The sequence below is a fragment of the Pygocentrus nattereri genome, chromosome 5, assembly GCF_015220715.1.
Source record: "Pygocentrus nattereri isolate fPygNat1 chromosome 5, fPygNat1.pri, whole genome shotgun sequence".
Taxonomy (NCBI): Eukaryota; Metazoa; Chordata; class Actinopteri; order Characiformes; family Serrasalmidae; genus Pygocentrus; species Pygocentrus nattereri.
The window spans coordinates 19,868,939-19,890,543 of record NC_051215.1 but is presented as its reverse complement, the minus strand read 5'-3'; the positions used below and the strand labels follow the sequence as shown (position 1 = coordinate 19,890,543).

General features: G+C 41.4%; 1 protein-coding gene across 2 annotated transcripts in view; it reads left to right on the top strand.

The window, feature by feature from the left end:
• The window catches only part of LOC108441704 (signal-induced proliferation-associated 1-like protein 2), a 213,688-nt gene that overhangs the window by 96,260 nt on the left and 95,823 nt on the right, over positions 1–21,605 (top strand). For both annotated transcript variants that reach the window (XM_017721372.2, XM_017721373.2), the window contains exons 5-8: positions 3,285–3,459; positions 5,109–5,212; positions 11,593–11,750; positions 13,004–13,580. In XM_017721372.2, the coding sequence (XP_017576861.1) occupies positions 3,285–3,459; positions 5,109–5,212; positions 11,593–11,750; positions 13,004–13,580 (1,014 nt within the window). The remainder of the gene's footprint in view (positions 1–3,284; positions 3,460–5,108; positions 5,213–11,592; positions 11,751–13,003; positions 13,581–21,605) is intronic.

The window sequence follows — 21,605 nt, the reverse complement described above, 5'->3', positions numbered from 1 at the left end:
CTCTTGTTCAGCCAACTCACTTTTTTCTTTTTTTTCCTCATAAATCTAGAATCTCTGAAAAACCTCTGTGTGGTGGGTCATGTAGCCCCATCGCTTCACCCCACCCCTCTGTCTGATCATGTATCGGGACACCCTACCCCTAGATGAGAACACACAAAACAGAGGGCTATGGGCTCAGTGGCAGTCAGTAGCAGTGACTGTAATGTACAGTATGTAAATGTATTATTTGACTGTTATATGAAGGACCTGCTCGTAAATCTCCTGGGGGGAGTTCAGGTGTCCTCCCACACAGACTCCCTGCTCAGACACATTTCATTAACCCTCTGAGCTCATTCTCTCTGGATCTGTCCATTTCTTCTTAAACCCTCCTCTAAAGACTATTATAGAACACAATCCTCATTTCAAAATGCTCAGTTATCCTCATCACTACTTTCCAAACCCGCTGCAGCAGCTTCAGCAGCTGTGAACTCTCTGACGCTGTTTCACACGAGTCTCCAATGTGGACTGAATGAAGAATGAAGGGTTTCTGGCGCGACGCATCCACCAGCTCCACACGGTGAGAGGCAGATGATGTGTATCTCAGCCCCTTTTCATAGGCTCATAACTCGGATGTGAATGTCGTATGATCTTGGGATGAGATGGAATGGAAAGGACGGGTTCAGGAAGGGTTTGAACTGGATTTCTGAGCTGAATCATAAAGATTCAGACACAGATATAGAGAATCTGACTCACTGACTCTAGAGGGTTAAACTGTTTATTCAGCACATTCTGAGCAGCATTTGATAAGAAGATGTTTATTGTTGTTCAGTTATTTGAGTTCTTTGTGAGTTGTTGCTGTAAGCTGCTGTTGTTGGCAAAGTCTCCTAAACCAATTTTCTGCTTAACTGACTCTTGATGGAGAGGGGGGATGAAGCTGGTCAGTCCATCATGGGATGTTTGTAAGTAAATAAACATTCAGCAGTGGAGGCTGCTGATATACAGATGGAGCTTCTCCCAGATTCCCGGATCCTGTTACACCTCTTTTTCAGAGTCCACTGCTTTGCAGTCCAGTTGTCCTGCAGGACTGTCTGTTTGCATTCCCCATATAAACTGAGGGTGAGAGGTCACGGTCAGCCAGTTCATGATGCCCTGAGGGTCTTATTGAAGGGAGGACTGGTCTCAGATTCTCTCCTGTCAGCTCAGATATTAACTGTGTAGAATTTTTTTTTCTGATTTTTTTTTTCCTAGCTGTGCTCCATTTTCCTTTAAGAGCAGCCTGTGTACAGTCTGTTTTCATCTCCAAGTTGCTGATTTTGATTGATTTCTTGTTATTTCTTATCTTTTATTTTCAGTAGTAGATTTTTAGAGTGTGGTTTCTTTCACAGTTTTAAAAGTGTCATCCTGGTGTTGTAGATCCAGCTGGGAGACGGTAGAAAGAAGTTGGTGCTACTGACCATTTTGTGTGTCTGAGAAGTTTTGATAAATTATGTAGCACAGTGAAAAGTGAGGGAAGATGAATCTTCACCAGCAAAGAAAAGAAAACATCAAGGAAGCAAAATTAAGTATGCCAATATATACCCACTACACTATACCAGCCACTATATGTAATTCAGAAAAAAAGAAACATGTCCGTCACAACTGCATATGTGTACATAATTCTATATTGTGGTCTATTTACACAAAGTTAGGTTGGTTCCATCATTTAAGTTAAGTGATACTTTTTTGATCCCACAACCGGGGAAATTCCACCTCCGCATTTAACCCATCCGTGAAGTGAAACACCACATACACACTAGTAAACACACACACTAGGGCGCAGTGAGCACACTTGCCCGGAGCGGTGGGCAGCCCTATCCACGGCGCCCGGGGAGCAGTTGGGGGTTAGGTGTCTTGCTCAAGGGCACCTCAGTCATGGACTGTCGGCCCTGGGGAACCGGCAGCCTTCCGGTCACAGAGCCAGCTCCCTAACCTCCAGCCCACGACTGCCCCAATTTAGGTAGATGTATGTGCTTCCAAATTTTTACGCTGCTGCACTGATGTTGAACCGTGTGCTGCACTGGCTTGGTTATGACAGGTCAAAATAAGCTCAAATCAAAGTGACCGCTGTGCCCTGATTGGTGTTCTTGCTTTGTGCTTCTTTTGTTTTGACGTTACATTTTTATACACACAAAAACCAAAAGGAACGACAGATTTCTCAAAATGTAGTGAAGTAAAAAGTCAGATATTTGTCTTTGAAATGTAGTGGAGTGAAAGTAAAAAGTCGCCCAAAATGGAAATACTTAATTCTTAATTCGTTACTGTTCACCACTGCATTATACCAACTTCTGTATACCAACTACACTATACAAACCACTATATACCCACTACACTACGCCAACCACTATATACCCACTACACTACACCAACCGCTATGTACCCACTACACTACACCAACTGCTGTGTACCCACCACACTACACCAACCGCTGCATACCCACCACACTACACCAACTGCTGCATACCCACTACACTACACCAACTACTATATACCCACTACACTACACCAACTGCTGTGTACCCACTACACTACACCAACTGCTGTGTACCCACTACACTACATCAACTGCTGTGTACCCACTGCACTACACCAACCGCTATATACCCACTACACTTTATCAACCACGCAAACATCCAAGAAATATTTCCTTAATGTCGTCTACACCTTTACAAGCCGTTGAAGGGTTCTTTACTAAGGACAATGCTTGAATGTAAAACTGAACACTTAAAGAACTGTATAATTGGCTCTTTGCATGGTAAAATGGTTCTTCTCTGTGATAGGAAGCTGATTGTAAATGTAATTTTTTTTAACATGATGGCACAGTTATTAGCATATCAACCAATCGTCATGCCCCACTGAACCCACAGTTTGTCTTGTGGTAAGCAGTACAGGAGCGAAGTGGTGCTGCTATGCTGGTTGCCAGTATAAAAGGCTGCACTGGTTAACATAGGACAGTTTCAACACACCACTTCGTAATGACTGTATTTCAGGGATGTGCTGTTTGCTGTGAGAACATGAACGAGCAGTATTTTCCTAAATCGCTCGATCTTTGGTGGTTTGCTGTAAATGCTGATTTTATTTGGTCTGCTTGTGCAGGAATGAGATTTTCCTGTGGAACAGATTGTTCTGAAATTCTGTCCAGTCTTTTCTGCTATATTGTGAAATGTCTGATGTCCAGACACATGTATTGTTTGTGTTGAACCTCTCACTCCTTTTAAAGCAGATATCTGTGTAATGAATGTTGTGTTTGTGTCTCTTTGTTTTTGCAGCTGAGTTTTCAGCACAAAGTGGGTGTGCTGTACTGCAAGGCAGGTCAGAGCACAGAGGAGGAAATGTACAATAACGAGAGCGCAGGGCCTGCCATGGAGGAATTCCTGGACCTGCTGGGTCAGAGAGTGCGACTGAAAGGCTTCACCAAGTACAGAGCACAGCTGGACAATAAGAGTGAGTACAGAAATACACCAACAAGTCCACCTCCTTGTATCAACATTCACTGTCCACTTTATCAGCTCCACTGACTGTATAGTTTCACTCTGTAGTTCTACAGTTACAGACTGTAGTCCATCTGTTTCTCTGCATATTTTGTTACCCTGTTCTTCAGTGGTCAGGACCCCATGGACCCTCACAGAGCAGGTACTATTTGGGTGGTGGATCATTCTCAGCACTGCAGTACCACTGACGTGGTTGTGGTGGTGTGTTGTGCTGGTGCGTGTGTTAGTCTGTGGTGTGTTAGTCTGTGTTGCGCTGGTCTGAGTGGATAAGACACAGCAGTGCTGCTGGAGTATTTAAACACCTCAGTGTCACTACTGGACTGAGAATAGTCCACCAACCAAAAATATCCAGCCAACAGTGTCCTGTGGGCAGCGTCTTGTGACCACTGAGGAAGGACTAGAGGATGACCAACACAAACTGTACAACAGCAGATGAGCTATCGTCTCTCACATCTACAAGGTGGACCGACAAGGTAGGAGTGTCTAATAGAGTGGACAGTGGACACTGTTTAAACACTCCAGCAGCACTGTTCTGTCTGATCCACTCGCACCAGCACAACACACCACCACAACCACGTCAATGTCACTGCAGTGCTAAGAATGACCCACCACTCAAATAGTACCTGCTCTGTGAGGGTTTATGGGGTCCTGACCACTGAAGAACAGGGTAAAAGGGGCTAACAAAATATGTAAAGTACAATAATCTCACTATATTGGCAGAACATATTAATATTAAACTCATATAATCATTTTTGCACTGTAATAATTTTAACTGATCATTTATTATTGATAGTTTGGTAGTTTTATTTGACTAAATTTCATTTTGTATATTCTGTGCTGTCATGCTCGGCTACAGTGCAAATGAGGGTCACCTTAAACAAGCATCAGCTAAGGTTGATTGATTGATAGTCTGATGCCTTAAGGAACACGAAAACATGCTTAATTGAAATGCTTCCTTCATTAAATAGCAAAATGGTCAGTCATGGTGTGTAAGAATAATTTTTAATTTATTTTTCATTTTTCTTTCATTTTTTATGGATTGATGATCTAATTCTAAACAACTTTGTTGTTCCATCCAGTCAGTGTTCCCCTTTAGAAGAGCCGTTCTCACATCTTCACCTTAGAGACCTGAGAGAACCTGATCAGGTTTATTGAACGTTTATATTTAACCTCCCTCCCCAACCTGGTGACATGTGTAGAGAGCTCACCTGTGCTGTAGATCAGAGGTGATGGTGCGAGGAGGGAGGTGGAGGAGAAGCAGCTGTCTCGACTTGCTGTCACTATAACTCACCACTGACTTGTCCACATGCCCAGCTAGCGTGCCGTCCACTGAACTTTGACTTGCTGTTGTCTACAGTAAAGGTCACCGGATGGCCGAGTCATGTGTCTCTGTACCTTTATGTTTGTGTATATTTGTGGTCTCTTTACGGTCTCTCTGTTCTGCATCTCTCTCTAATTGATTGGCCATCACCGCCCGGTTCGTGCCCTTGTTGAAGGTCAGCATCAGAAGCTGCGGCTGTTTGTCTCCATCTCGGATGCGTTTTGTGTTGTGTTGTGTTGTCGTGTCTGTCTGACTGAGCCTCATGTCTCCTCCTATTACAGCTGATTCCACCGGCACCCACTCGCTCTACACCACCTACAAGGACTACGAGCTGATGTTCCACGTGTCCACTCTGCTCCCCTACACCCCCAACAACAGACAGCAGGTCAGTGTCCTCATTCTGGGGTCTTAAAGGGGCTGTGTCCACTGTTTTATTTCCACTCACGATGACTCTCTTGTTTTACACTACAAACAGTGATACCTTAGCAAGTGAGAACATCTTAATTCTGGTCAATATATCTAATATTTCTCATTATAAGGTTGTAGTTAGGATATTATGTGATTATTTAACTCATTTCCAGACATGTTTGAGGTCATTTCGTCTTATGAAAGTGTTTTATTCCAGTGGCAGATCATCATGTTTTAAGCTTAATTTTTTTTAAAAATAAGCGAAATTATCTTCATCATAATTTCTGGAATAAGTGCAATGTTCTGGCAGTGATCTGTCACCAGATAAAACTGCTTAAAAGATTTTAAAACATCTGTGAATAAGTTGAATAATCATACAACATCCTTACAACACTCTTATAATGAGAAATTTTAAATATATTGTCCAGGTTTAAGATGTTTTAACTTGCTAAGACTTAATGTTTAGATTTTTGAGTTAATGTTAAATGTTTCTGTCATTCTACCTCTGTGGAATGACGGTGTGGGACCACATGCATGTGCTGTTCGTTCACTCCACTCACTCACTCACTCACTCACTCACTCACTCACTCACTCACTCACTCACTCACTCACTCTCTCTCTCTCTCTCTCTCTCTCTCTCTCTCTCTCTCTCTCTCTCTCTCTCTCTCTCTCTCTCTCTCTCTCTCTCTCTCTCTCTCTCTCTCTCACACTCACACACACACACACACACACACACACACACACTGTTCTAGATCCTCAAATAGACCCATAAAGCCTGCACTTTTTCTTTAAGGCTTACTGAAGGATTCGTTGGTTCACTTCATTCATTAACTAATGAGTTTTCGATACAGCGCTAACAAAAATTTATCTATTTTTATTGTTGTTTTTTCCTTAATTATTTTAAATAATGCCTAAGTTTTTACTTGGTTTTGTTAGTTGATTGCATTTCATTCTTGGTTTCTATCCCTGTGTATTCTTTGCTCTCATACTCAGCTAAGCTGCAAATAAGGGGGTCAGCTAAACACGCATGAACAGAGGCTGATTGATTGATTGATTGATTGATTGATTGATTGGTTGATTATCTGATGCTTTTAGGTTCACTGAAAGGCTCTTAATTAAAATGTTGCATCCATATTAAATCATCAAATGGTCATTGGTTTAGCCCAGTCCTGTTCCATTAGAATAATGAGAATTTTGTTTTAAATTAAAGTGGATATTGAAGCATTTTGAGAAACAATGAATTCAGAACAATAATTTGCTGAAAACAGTTTCTCCCAGTGTTTCAGAGGTGAAGGTGGATTATGAAGATATTGTGTAGCTGGAAGTTTCTGCTAAAGTAACAACAGGTGTAAAACCTCTGGATCTGCTGCCCATTTAGAGCACTTAGATTTTTTCTGGTGTTAAATGTCATTTTCTTTTGACCACTGAATATAAAACTCACAATAGAATTAATCCAGATTGTAGAATTGAGTAGAATTAAGCAGAACATTAACCCTCTAACTTCTTTGGGGTCAGTTTGACCCTTTTTAGTAATTAACATCTGTAAATAAATAATTGACTTTTTTATGTGACGCAAACTAACAGTTTTAACAGTTTCTGATCATTTTCTGCAGATTTGAATTGCTGGTAAAATTGACCCCAAGGATAAAGATATTGGCAAAAGTGAAGCTAACAGGAGGATTACAATATTAAATCTTTATCTATTTCTGGATAAACGACTTTGTTTGAGAAGATTTTAGCTTCAGGCTTTAAATTGAGTGTGGTGATATGGCACAAATACCATAATGATACATTATGAAGAGATTTTCAGTCTCTTCATAATGTAAGAGATCACATCTCATCACCATATTTTCACACACAGACACACACGATTTACCAGCACCACAGTTAAAAACCGCCCTCAGAAACTCTTATTATTCAGCGTTTCTCACACTGAGCTACACTGAAACCGGTTCAGCAGGACTGACTGTGTTCTCATTTTTAAGAAACCTTTATGATATTCATGATGTGCTCAGAAATGCAAATTATCACAATAAAATTTAATACGATAACGATACAGTGTTGTCATATTGCCCACCTCTACTTTCACTGTGTTAGATTTGTTTCCACAGCCCGTTTGCACCTTTGAGAAGCAACAAATATTAGTTTCAGCCAGATAAAGGTCATGCTGCTTATTTTACGTTGTTGAATACACAGGGTGATTCAAAAAGGTTCCTCCAATTTCAAGCTCCATATTCTTACAGCCGTGAGGCACTGAGGAACCAATCACAATCCAATTGTAAGAGGGTTTTATAGAGTTTCTGACTGGCTCCCTTCGAGAAGATGAGACCCCTGAGCAGAAAGCATTCTGCGTTCTCCACTTCAATAAGAGTGCATCCGTCATAACTGTGCAGTGTGATTTTTGTGGGCAGTGAAGCTCCAACAGCTCAGAGCATTCTGCGTTGGTTCCACAGCACTGCATGATCTCCGAAATCGCACTGAAAGAGCTATGAGTGTAGTGACGCCCGACATGCTCAATCCAGTATGGGATGAGTTTGACTGTGGTGTTGATGTCGTCCGAACAGCTGGAGGAGGTTCAGACTGAGGGGGGGTGGGGGGTGGGCTTGCTGCTTTGAAACTGCGCGATATTAAACTTTTCTATTTGTGGAGAAATTCATTTTAAAGCTCTTTAAAGCTGTGTAAGTTTTGGAGCCCTCTCTGGTGGAACTGCATGCAGCATGCAGAACTGCATTTTGTAAAACATGGGTTGTGCTTCTCCCTGAGAGGGTGAATCTAATGATTAAGAGTGAATTCAGAGAGAACTTTGTCTGAGAACAGAGAGAGTCTAAACTTGGTAAAGCATCATCTCTGAGGATTTGAGTGAATTATCTACTACTGTTATCACATCTTCAGTACGATGAAGATTTCAAGATCATTTGAGGACAAAACATCGAGCCAGACTTTCTTTTAGAGTCTGTGTATGATGTTAATATGTAAAAACATACGACGTGGCGTGAAAAACTCAACTCCTCTGACTTTTAAATGATTATTTTAGGCTTTCCAGACGACTTACAGCAAACATGCTCACCAAATTACAGCCTGTTTATATTCTCCTCTCTTAGTAACGACACTTCTTTCAGTTTCAACAACATCTTACAAAGTGCAGCTTTAAACAGAGACCAACGTATACTTCTATCATAGACAGACAGATTTTTCTACTGTACCTCACTCTAATTTTTTATTTATCTTCTTACAAACAGTTGCCATGACAACAGTGACAAAATACAATTTTAATTAGTTGGTCCCAAGAAGGGGGGGCCAGACTGGTGCTCCAGCAGGTGGCTGTATCAGAAGGCCCAGCAGCTGAGATGGACTGATATGGCTTTGATGGAGGAAGCTCAGGCGAGGATGCATGTAGCTAAAGCCAAATACGCTCGTTTCTCCTGCTGCAGAGTGAGAAGTGACCTCTAAATCTGCCTTCAGGAGAGCACTACGAACTCGAGCTGGCAGCCGGAGCAGCTGACACGCAAAAGATAATAATAAATAAAACAGCCAACTGCTGGAAGGCAGGCTCATAAATCAGCTAGCGGCGCTCCAGCTCCGTGGCTGGTGGCCTACTTTCCTGGTTTAAAAACAGAGAAGCTTCCTGTATTCTATGTGTTTTTTTTTGGGGGGGGGGGGGCGTGGCATCACCGGCACAGCAATTGTCATGCGTCACAAAGATGGTCAAGTAGCAGCGTTAGGGGATTTTCTTCCTTTCTCTTTCTTCTTCTTCCGAAATTCCATTCGATTGCTCAGGATTTGTCGGCGCTAAATCTGCGCCGAGCTTTCAGAGGGCCTGAGCAGAGCTCACCTCTTCATCCGCCCTATTTCACCCCAATCCTGTTTGTTCCTGGACTCATGTGGGGGCCCAGAGCCACACAGCCCTGCAGTCTAGCTTAAAGAGGAATTCCACTGAATTTTCAAAATTCCCCCATAACTGAGTGTGTGAGGTATAAACAGAGAGATTCAGAGCGGTTTGGTGTGAAGTGGTTCAGATGTCTTTACATCTCAACCAGTTAATTATGCCAAAAATTTGAAAGATTGGTGGAGTTCCCCTTTAATCATATATTGATGTTAGCCAGGCCAAAATACTTTATCCTCCTCAGTCCGAGACACATAATAAACAAATAACGCTGCGTTATTAAACATTCTCTGCTACACACGCAGCAACAGAATATGGGAGATAACTCTTTAAAGAGATGGTTTTTCAAGGGTTCTTTAGTTAAGTACATGGTTCTAAATAGAACCATTAACACTCAAATAACCCTTTACATGCTGGTTCTTGGCATCATGAATTGGTTCTTTAGATTCATGGAAAATGTGCTGTAGAATGTTTTTCTGTGGTTATAAGCTGGGCATTGAAACAATTGCAGTCATTTAGTCAGGGAAAGGGTTGTTTGAGAGTTCATGGTTCTATACAGAGCCACCATCTTTTGCTAAAGAACATGTGAAGAGCCTTCTTTTTAAGAGTGTGTATTCTATATTTGGACTTTACGCATAAAATGTGAGAGGTTTTCTATTAATTAGTGTGTTTGTATATTTATTATCTACAACATAAAACACTGAACCAACAATGATCCATTCTGTGTTCACTGTTCTTGAAGCTGTTGGACTTCTGCCTGAACGGCTCCTAAACTATTAAATACTCTTCTTAATTTTTATTTCATAATAATAAACAAAGCTGCTATATGCATAGAGCATTATCACTGGTTCACATTACTAAATCTACAGTGAGCAAGTGGTTTAAATAGTCATGGAAAAAAGCAGAAAACTCCAATAACAGCAATATTTTATATAATTATTTGTAATTTTACATGCATTACATTGATTTTAAAAACATTTCTGAAATAAATACGGGATGAATAAGTGTGTTTTCACCGCGTAAAGTGAATACACCTCGCCAGCTGCTTTTTTTTTTTTGTTGTTGTTGTTTATGACAAGAAAAACAAAGAAAACATTATTTTAACCCCTTTAAATCTCAGGCCTATTACACACTAAGGCTTATTATTCAGTCACTATGCGGACTTTAGAGCAAACTGGCTGTTCTGAGATTATAGGCGTGTGTAATAAAACTTTGGGCGTTTAAAGGTTTAAATGATCAATCAGTACAAGACTGAGTTGGGTAGAAACACGTAAAGGTGAGTGTGGTGAGTCTACCCGCTTCGGTAGAGCCAGAACACCTGGAAAAAATGTCCAGTGTAGTGGATGTTTGGCATGAGGAGGTGCAAAAGTTAGAGACCAACATTCAGTGATATTGAGGTCTGGACTCTTTTCACTCTTCCCAATGAGAATCTGATGACTGACATAACAGTCTGTGGAGCTGAGCTGGTTTGTGCCATTGGAGCTGTGTTTAGATCCAGAGTTTCGTACTGTAAGCTTTAATCCCTAAATTTCTTTGTCTTTAAAGAAAATGTGCTTTTGTCTTCAAACCGAGATGTTTTCGTTGGAAGTTCTATTGTTTTCCTGAACAAGGGATAACAAAAGACATGACTCTTAAGAATTTTCACCATGTTTTCATAAGAAAAGCACTGAGAGCTCCCCCTACTGGATGATGAGGTCTGGACTCTGGGGTGGTCAGTCCATCATTCAGCTTATCTGTTTGATATGTCCGTCTGCTTTTCTCAATGAGGTTGTTGATCTGCTACACATCCTTTCAGACCCATGGGCTGAGTGGTCTTCTCACAGTGGAAGGATGGACAGAAAAACCTGTGGATGTGATCTGAAGCAGCTGGGTTTTTTCCTTTCTCTCAAAGATCAAAGCTTTAAGTGCTGTTTATCTGATGGCAGCAGTTTTGGGGTCGACCAGCTCTTCCGGGTGGTTGTTAGGAGACTTGTTTTCTCTGGAGTTTTTAATCAGTTTTGGATCTTATCCTCCTTTGACTTTATCCTTTGTCGAGTGGGTTCTCTTATATCTGACCTCATCATTAATATCTCCTGACAAATTAAGAATATGTTCTTAATGGATGTTTTGGCAAGGAATGAAAGCAAGTGTGGCCTGACTGTTGCAGGAATCTTTTTCTGTCCTCAGTGAAGCCGTTAGTGGTTTAAGTTTAGTTTGGTGTAAAGTTCATTGGCAGGTTAACCGGTTTGGTTTCATGGTTAACCATTATGACCATTATGAATGACGTCTATTCCTTCAAGCAGTATCCTTGGCTTTTCTGAATGAGTCAGAGTTGCTATTGGAGCACTCAGAGCCAGTGTGGGTCACACTGAGGCCAAAGCTTCCCTATACTCTTGCATCATGCATGTTTCTAGTGTTAACCTCCTTATCAAATGCTAATGTTTTTCATTGCTGTCATGTTTCTCCTCCCTCTGTCTCTCTGTTTCTCCCTGCAGCTGCTCAGAAAAAGACACATAGGAAATGATATCGTCACCGTTGTGTTTCAGGAGCCTGGAGCCCTGCCCTTCACTCCTAAACACATTCGCTCCCACTTCCAGCACGTCTTTGTCATCGTCAAAGTCCACAATCCATGCACTGAAAATGTCTGCTACAGGTGAGCTGACAGCTGGAGATTCTGACTGATTTGTAGAGGAACACCTCAATGTGTCTAAACGTCTGCATCAGCTGGTTTACAGACGGTCTCCACACAAGAATTTAGCAGAGTCTGACCTTCACTGACCTTCCCCATCACTGATTAACACAGACCATGACATTGAAACACCTCCTTGTTTCTACTCACTTTATCAGCTCCACTGACCGTATAGTTTCACTCTATAGTTCTACAGTTACAGACTGTAGTCCATCTGTTTCTCTGATGCTTTGTTACCCTGTTCTTCATTGGTCAGGACCCCCATGACCAATGACCCCCTATTTGGGTGGTGGGTCATTCTCAGCACTGCAGTAACACTGACGTGTTTAAAAAATTTCAGCAGCACTGGTTCTTCAAGTTTTCTTCCTTAAAGAAAATGTCTCTAGATAGAAACATGAACACTCAAAGGATGCTTTGCATGATTGAAGAGTTCTTTGCATGGAGAAATAGTTCTTCAGATTGATGGAGAATGTGCTGTAGATGATTTTATGTAGAACATTTTTGGAAAGAGTTCTATATAGCACCTTTTGTTTTAACAAGCTTTGATATCGTAAGCACAGAAGAACCCTTTTCATTGCTATATAGAACCTTTTTTGAAAAGGTTCAGCACATTCTCCATAAACCATTTAATGATGCAAAAAACTTTAATCATGCAATGGGTTCTTTGAGTGTTCATGGTTCTGTATAGAACCATTTTCTTTACTAAAGAATGCTTTTTTTTTCTTAAATGAGAATTTTTAAGATTGTACAAGCTTGACATTGTTACAATAGCAGAACTATTTCTGGCGCTATATACAAACATATACAACTTATTCTTCATCAATTTGAATAATAATTTTCTATTTAATCATGCAAAGGGTTCATGGTTCTGTATAGAACTACTATGTTTGCTAAGGAACCCTTGAAGAGCCATCTTTTTTGTAAGAGTGTGAAAGTGAAACAAGTTTGAATAGCTCATGTTTCTCTCTTTTATTCCACGGTGCTATTGTTGATGGTGATCCTTGGCAGATCCAGTTAAATCGTGTAGAAAGTGATGTTCCAGCTGAGTCCCCTGCAGAAGATTGAATTATATTGGCAGATGACTTAACTAAGTCAAAAGCATTTATCTTTAATTGACCACCTTCATCAAGTGCAAAGGGGGAACCCTTGTTTGGCTGTTCTGTGTTGATAATAAGTATTAATTCTAAATTTTTACCTGTGTTCCCTTTCCCTGGCAGCGTGGCTATATCTAGATCGAAAGATGTGCCTCCATTTGGTCCTCCTATTCCTAAAGGTGTGACCTTCCCAAAGTCAGCAGTCTTCAGGGACTTCCTGCTGGCCAAGGTGATCAACGGTGAGAACGCTGCACACAAGTCGGAGAAGTTTCGTGCCATGGCAACACGGACACGCCAAGAGTACCTTAAAGACCTTGCAGAGAACTTCGCAAGCACAGCCACGGTGGACTCGGCTGTGAAGTTCAGTTTTATCACGCTGGGCGCAAAGAAGAAGGAGCGCATCAAGCCGAGGAAGGACGCGCACCTCCAGAGCGTAGGAGCCGTGACATGGAGTGTGGTGGCACGGGACTTCGGCCAGTCGGCAGACGTGGAGTGCCTGCTTGGCATCTCCAACGAGTTCATCGTGCTCGTTGAGGAGGAGTCCAAGAACGTGGTCTTCAACTGCTCCTGCCGGGACGTGATCGGCTGGACATCTGGCGTCATGAGCATCAAGATTTTCTACGAACGTGGTGAATGTGTGATGTTCTCGGTGCAGGACAACTGCGGAGAGGACATCAAAGAAATCGTCCAGCGGCTTGAGGTGAGCACCGCCCTGATTTCCTGTTACAGATATCAGGTACCTGAGAAAGTCCCGCCTCCCTGAGGCTGTGTTCAGACTGCAGGTAAATCATACTTGGTTCTCAGATCAGACCTTTTGAGACAATGAAATAAATGAAGTAATCTCTTTCTAAGTTTGTCCCAGATAGGAACGTTAATGCGTTTATATGGGTTCTGTTGTTTCTTTGCTCCTCCAGCTCTGCACTCCATACCTTTACTTTAATCAGAGCTCATGCTGTTCTAATCAGCCTAAATCAAAACTCTCTGGTTATTTTCCTCCCTGGAGGGAAGAAGGAAGCTGGGTCCGTTTTTGGTGAGCTTATCCTAGGAAAGATCTAATCATTCCCACACTGCCACTTCAGCTGGGATGTCTTCTTTGGTTGGGATCTCAGGGGCTTATTGAAGCAGAGAGTAGACGGGTTGTAATTAAGGATTAACTCCGATCTCTCGCGGGTCTGTTCGCTGTGACTGCCATACCTGCAACTTATGAACTTCTTAGAGAGTGACCGAGTCACATCTGCGCCTTCTAATTGGTTCTACATAAGCCTCTAGAAATCTACCATAAGCTTCTTACCAGATTCCCGTGCAGGATCAGATAGCTTGACGGCCTGAGATGATGGACCTGCGCTGGTGTAATAGAGCACCTGGCTGTGGCTCTTCGTTGGTCCTGTTATGACTTTTATGAATGCAGTAAGCTTGTTTTCAGTGGGGACGCATGATGATATCGGAGTTGTATCAGGATCAGCGGATGTGTTTAATGAACGAGCAGAATGTTCAGGTGACACTGAGTTACTGCACTAAAATATCTGCACATTATTCATTTTACTGCATTTGTAACACTTCATTTCTCTGTTATGCTGGTTCAGGTAGATTTAGTCCCAATTTCAGCATTTCAGAAAGATTTCTATAACAGAATTGGCAGATACTGTACGTCCATAAAAAGTCCCAGAAACCATCATCGGCCCACAATTCCCATATCGGTGCATGCCTATGTTTGTGGTCTGGTTACCATGGTAACAGTCCACAATAATGGTGAAAACCAGTTTTGGAAAATGCATGAAAACTGTACGAAGACACTGATATTCCTGTCATTAATATCACTGTCATTGTAACATAGAGGAGACTGAGCTGGTTGAACACACTCAGTGCTGCAGGCAGATCTCAGGCTCACAGAAAGCCACCTGTATGTTACAGTGAGCATTTCAGAACATCCTCAGACCACAGAGTCAGTATTTACACATCAAATAATAATAATAATGTTACATTTATATAGCACCTTTCACAAACCCAAGGTCACTTCACATAGCATGGGGGAGAGGGGTGGGATCAAATGCAACAAATTCTGGTTTTCATACTGAAAATAAGTGAGCATATTCTCTACTGGGGCTCTTAAATATGGCATGTTTTTGTAGATTTTGGTGCGTAATTTCTGTTTCCTGAGTTTAACATACTGGGGGGGACTTAATGTCCTATAACTTATGAACGTTTGTTCTCTGTAGAAGATGTATAACATATTTTCACTCAGAAAACCAACAACTTGGAATTTGACAAGACTTTTGCATATGACTTCATATTTTTTCTGAAGTTAGATTGTTTGGAGACGCTTTCTTGCTCTGAAGTGAGACGGTTTTGAGACGGTTCCTTACTCTGAAGTGAAACGGTTTAGAGAAGGTTCCTAACTCTGAAGCAAGGATGTTTAGAAACGGTTCCTAACTCTGAAGTGAGGATGTTTAGAGACGGTTCCTAACTCTGAAGCGAGGCGGTTTAGAGACAGTTCCTGACTCTGAAGCAGGAGTAAAGGTGGCGATGGTGAGTGAGTTGAAGTTTAATTATTGTCAAATGAAAAATACACAAAGGCAGTTCTGGCCTGAATCTGGTTCCACCGTCTTCTGGATTATTCTCCGCTCTGTTATCTGAGTCTGAGGACTCTGTTCCCACACAGGCCTCACAATCTCACTCCTTAAACTCCTGCTGTGCTGAGACTCTTCTGTCTGGGTTAGAAAGTGTCCCTGGATCTGAGGAATGTTTGAAGGAATGTTTTAAGGGCTTCTTCTGCCACTTCGTCCACCAGCTGTGGTGTTTCCTGAGTAATGGCATGTCAAGTGTGTTTGTGTGAGAAGTCAATTCTTATTTAAAACATTTTTGTGGTTTTGCCCAGTCTCGTCCAGTCAGACGTCCTTTAGACTTATTCTGACCTCTGTGGTTTTAGGCTGATGTATTGTGCCTGTGGCTCTCCGCCGCTGGCTGCTTCCTCTCTGTGGAGAACCGGTCTGAGAGATTCTCCTGATGAGAGGCTGTGGCTCTCCTGTGGTCACGGGAGATTCACCCAAAATGACATGCTTCAGGATGAGTTGTGAACGGAGCTTCTCCTCATTTCCTTTTCAATTCAGCTCCTTCACTTTCTTCTGCCTTTTCTCCTATTTGAATACGTTTTCACAGCTGTGGAGTCCAGTTGTGTATTTCTTTAACAACCACAAACTGAGGCTCGCTCTCTCTCTCTCTCTCTCTCTCTCTCTCTCTCTCTCTCTCTCTCTCTCTCTCTCTCTCTCTCTCTCTCTCTCTCTCTCTCTCTCTCTCAATTCAATTTCAATTTTTCAATTTAAGATGCTTTATTAGCCTGACAAATATGCTACATTTGTATTGCCAAAGCTTGCAAAGATTTTTAAACAGAACATCAATGATTTAAGAGGCGGACACATTAGATTTTATGAATTTCAGAAGAAAAAAAATTAGATTTTAAAATGTTAAACATTGCAATATCGCTAAATTGTAGAGCAATTTAAAAAGACACTATAATAATCAAAATAAAAACAATGAACACGTGTGTATCCGTGTGTGTATACATTTGTGTGTGTGTGTGTGTATATGTGTGTGTGTGTGTGTGTGTGTGTGTGTGTGTGTGTGTGTGTGTGTGTGAGTGAGTGAGAGTGAGAGTGTGTGTATGAGACATGGTCTCTCTCTCTGTCTCTGTGTCTCTCAATCTGTCTCTGTGTCTCTCCCTCTGTCTCTGTGTCTCTCCCTTCCACCTGCTGTTTTCCCCCAGCCTGAGTTACTCAGTGTTTTCTGAATATCTGATTGAGACGCTGCACTAACTAGTGACCTTTACTGCATGCAGAACTGCTTTCTGCACTCAAACATTTTTTTATGGCATCATAAACTTTGAGCAGATATTTTACATAAAACTTATTTTAAAAACATAAAAAATACTTTTTTAATTTTCATTAGAAGCCACTCAATCTGGATAAATCCCAAACGGATTTAACTGAACTGTATAAGACCTTTTAGATTTTCCCACTTAATCTCATCAGGAGGTCGGAGTGCATCCGAAGCAGAAGCAGGAAATGCATCATCAGCCAGGACACTGCTTCAGCTGGCGTAATGGACGTGAAACGTGTTTGTGTTTACAGTCTCCACCCATGCTGTTATTCAGTGCATCACAGTGAAACAGTGATGCTCATTAACTATGTTTGTGTTTTTAATGTATTGACCAAATATTAATGTCGCTTATTTCGAGAGAGACTCTAGACAAACACCAGTGAACTAGCCAGCTGCCATCCTTCCTAGGCCTGCTGCCATGGTGACGGGTACAAACGGTAGATTAAATAAACAGTGGGAGGGATTTATTGTGAAGCAGAATATTCCATTAATATTCAAGTCAACCGTTCGTGGTTTCTGTAACTGTAGGTTGTGCACAGAAACATCTGCTTTCATTAGCAGTTCAGTTGGGAGTGAATAGAAACTCTAAAGCAGGGAGTTTAATCACGGCTGAAATCTATAAAGTTCTGTTTATTTCTCTCACATTAGTCTTTAAAGTTAACATGTTTCCTGCAATGAGACTCAAATACTGTTTAATACAGTCTGGACAACAGTAAACATTGAGAATTTAATATATTTTATATTATACATAAATATAATATATATATATTTACACGGCTGAGTGATTGAGTTGTGATACAGAAGGAACCGTTAACTCCAGAAATACAGAAATGTGATGTAAAAGAATTACGTAAATCCTACAAGCATTTCTAATTTAAACCTTATTTAATTCACCCAGGTTTATTGAACAGGATGGAGAAACAAACATTACATAAATCCAGTGTAAATACTGGTAGTATATTTAAACTGAAAGGAAAATTTGTTAAAATACAAGTTAAGTTTTAACTTTTGGGCTTTTTGAGTGAACTATACTATACACACTAAGGCAATGAATGAATATTCTAATGGTGGAGTACTAGTTTTAGTGTACTATTTAGTACAGTAGTCTGCGGTTTTTGGCCTGTTGCTTGTTGTAGAAAATGTGCCAACTTGTTTTTTTAGTGCTTTTATTGAGTAAATTTATCTGTGTTGACAGACAGTCATGTCTGTCAACACAGATCATTTTACTCAATAAAAGCACTAAAAAAACAAGTCTAATAAAGTTAAATAATTTAATAAGCTCATAGCAGTCTCAAAATGAGAGATATTAGATATATTGACTGGATTTACAGTGCATCACAAAAGTGAGTACACCCCTCACATTTCTGCAGTTATTTAAGTATATCTTTTCATGGGACAGCACTGACAAAATGACACTTTGACACAATGAAAAGTAGTCTGTGTGCAGCTTATATAATTTATTCTTCCCTCAAAATTAACTCAATATATAGCCATTAATGTCTAAACCACTGGCAGCAAAAGTGAGTACACCCCGAAGAGACAGTTCCTAAAGTGTCAATATTTTGTCTGGCCACCATTATTTTCCAGAACTGCCTTAACTCTCCCGGGCATGGAGTTTACCAGAGCTTCACAGGTTGCCACTGGAATGCTTTTCCACTCCTCCATGACGACATCACGGAGCTGGTGGATATTCGAGACTTTGCGCTCCTCCACCTTCCGGTTGAGGATGCCCCAAAGATATTCTATTGGGTTTAGGTCTGGAGACATGCTTGGCCAGTCCGTCACCTTTACCCTCAGCCTCTTCAATAAAGCAGTGGTCATCTTTCATGCTGAAACACTGCCCTGTGACCCAGTTTCCGGAGGGAGGGGATCATGCTCTGCTTCAGTATTTCACAGTACATATTGGAGTTCATGTGTCCCTCAATGAAATGTAACTCCCCAACACCTGCTGCACTCATGCAGCCCCAGACCATGACATTCCCACCACCATGCTTGACTGTAGGCATGACACACTTATCTTTGAACACCTCACCTTATTGCCGCCACACATGCTTGAGACCACCTGAACCAGTGTTTGTGGGCTTTCTTGTGTACAGACTTCAGAAGAGGCTTCCTTTTGGGGTGACGGCCATGCAGACCAATTTGATGTAGTGTGTGGCGTATGGTCTGAGCACTGACAGGCTGACCCCCCACCTCTTCAATCTCTGCAGCAATGCTGACAGCACTCCTGCGCCCATCTTTCAAAGACAGCATTTGGATGTGACGCTGAGCATGTACACTCAGCTTCTTTGGACGACCAACACAAGGTCTGTTCTGAGTGGACCCTGCTTTTTTAAAACACTGGATGATCTTGACCACTGTGCTGCAGCTCAGTTTCAGGGTGTTGGCAATCTTCTTGTAGTCTTGGCCATCTTCATGTTGCACAACAATTAGTCTTTTAAGATCCTCAGAGAGTTCTTTGCCATGAGGTGCCATGTTGGAACTTTCAGTGACCAGTATGAGAGAATGTGAAAGCTATACTACAAATTTGAACACACCTGCTCTCTATGCACACCTGAGACCTAGTAACACTAACGAGTCACACAACATTTTGGAGGGAAAATGACAAGCAGTGCTCAATTTGGACATTTAGGGGTGTAGTCTCTTAGGGGTGTACTCACTTTTTTTGCCGGTGGTTTGGATATTAATGGCTGTATATTGAATTATTTTGAGGGAAGAATACATTTATACTGTTATATAAGCTGCACACAGACTACTTTTCATTGTGTCAGAGTGTCATTGTGTCAGTGTTGTCCCCTGAAAAGATATACTTAAATATCTGCAGAAATGTGAGGGGTGTACTTACTTTTGTGATGCACTGTAAGTCATTTTCATTTGCAAAGACTCTATTGCTATACAAACTGTTTGAAGTGCCAATTTTACCATTTTCAACCAAAATATTTGGTGCATCCTTACAGTAACAGTGAAAAAAAGCAAGCATACACTGCAAAAAAAAGACCTTAGTGAGTGAAAACGCCTTGTCAGTATATCTAATATTTTAATAAATCTAATATTTTGAGAGTTATAAAGATCATCTTTCTTGTTTTCGGTCATTCTATGTGGTGAATGTGTCTTATTGTGTCACCTCATATAATGTCACCTCATATAATGGCTGAAAACAGGTAATAATGTCTAGAAATTAGTCAAATAATCTCATAATACTCTTACAAAAGTCTCATAGTAAGAAAAGAATGTGATATATTGACTCAACTGAAGATGTTTTCACTTGCTCAGAAACATTTGTGAAGCTTTATTATATAGTCATGTATGTAGACAGTGTGAACTGAAACTCTTTGAAGCTTTATGGTACACTGTTCCAGTTTGTGTGCATAGAGGATGAAGGCTGCCTCCCTGAATTTGTTTTAGGGGACTTTAAGAATTTCTAACAGACTCACTGTGGAGGACCTGAGAGCTCCTGAAGGACAGCAACTTTGGGGTTTATGTACCAGCAGACAGACTAAATTTAGTTCTAAAATTAGTTCTAAAAGACATTATATAAGAGTTAGTTCCGGACACACGAGCTGATTGGTTGAGAGGTGTTCTAACTGTGTTGTTATTTCACCGTAACATCACAGGCTTTTCATAAACATCAAGTATCACTCCGCTGTCACGCTGTTGCTAAGCAATGACTTTGACAGCTGTAGGGGATGCTCAAGACTTACTTTGCCACAAACAGTAAACGGACACTTTTAAGATCACATTTGGCCAACAGCCAATTTGGTCCGACTCTGAGGATGAGACCACACTAAATTCCAAAACTGTTGTCACCACTGAGCAGCTTTTCAGTTGGCAGCTGTGACAAAAGAACAGCTAAACAACCTGCAATCAGCCAGAAATTAACCCAATACCATTCGCCAAACATGTCATCTGATCTTCAGAGTCTAACCAAATCAGACTGAACCATAAAACTGACCCAATAAAATGCAGAAAGGCTGCTCAGTGGTGACAACAGTTTGGGAATTTAGTGTAAGGAACTGGAGAACTGCCAGCTGTGCAGTGAGTGGGCAGAGCTTGTTACTCTGACGTGCTTGTTGGTAAGGAACTATAATTTGGAGGAAGGAACTCAACATTAAAACATATTAAATGCTGCATTCATGGCCGAATTTATTAATTTCTTACTGTATTTATTTAGCTGTTGTATTAAAGCAGTAGGAGTTTATCGCCAATATCGTCACGGCTGTGATGATCTACAGCCACCAAATCACAGTCGTGATGTTGTTTCACGATAACACACTCCCTCTGTGTTCTATTGCATAATTGAGCCAATATAGTGTAGCTAGAATGGGAGTGATGCTCTCTCTCCCTAGTTTGGGTTAAAAGTCTGGCAGCCGATTCTGAATCAGAAAGACTTTTTGGGAGGCGAGTGAACAGAGGACTACAGAAGTCCAGTCTCTTTGTCCTGTTGAGTTAAAAACATTGGCGATGCTTCTTGCTTGACTCAGAGTCTTACATTACAGCACTGGTTACAGGTTGAGACCTCGGCGTTTCAGCATCACCTTTGCCAGATGTGCCAGCTGTCTGGCAGGGTGTGCTGGGCTATGTGGGTCCATGATGGGAGGGATCTGTCTGAGGATTACCTGGCTGTCCTCACCGAGTGAGATTAGTCTTTTTCTGGCGTCATTTTTGCGTAGGCACGGCGCAGACACAGACCCACAGATGCAGCTCAGCGCTCCCACAGCAGATGGTCCTCATTCAGACCAGGAGCTGTTATGAAATGCTCCAATGTCACCTGTCTGCATGGTCAGGAGGAGACAGAGGAAGGGATTAGAGCTCGCTGTGTCAGGATGTGGACACTGACACAGAGCTGAAATTG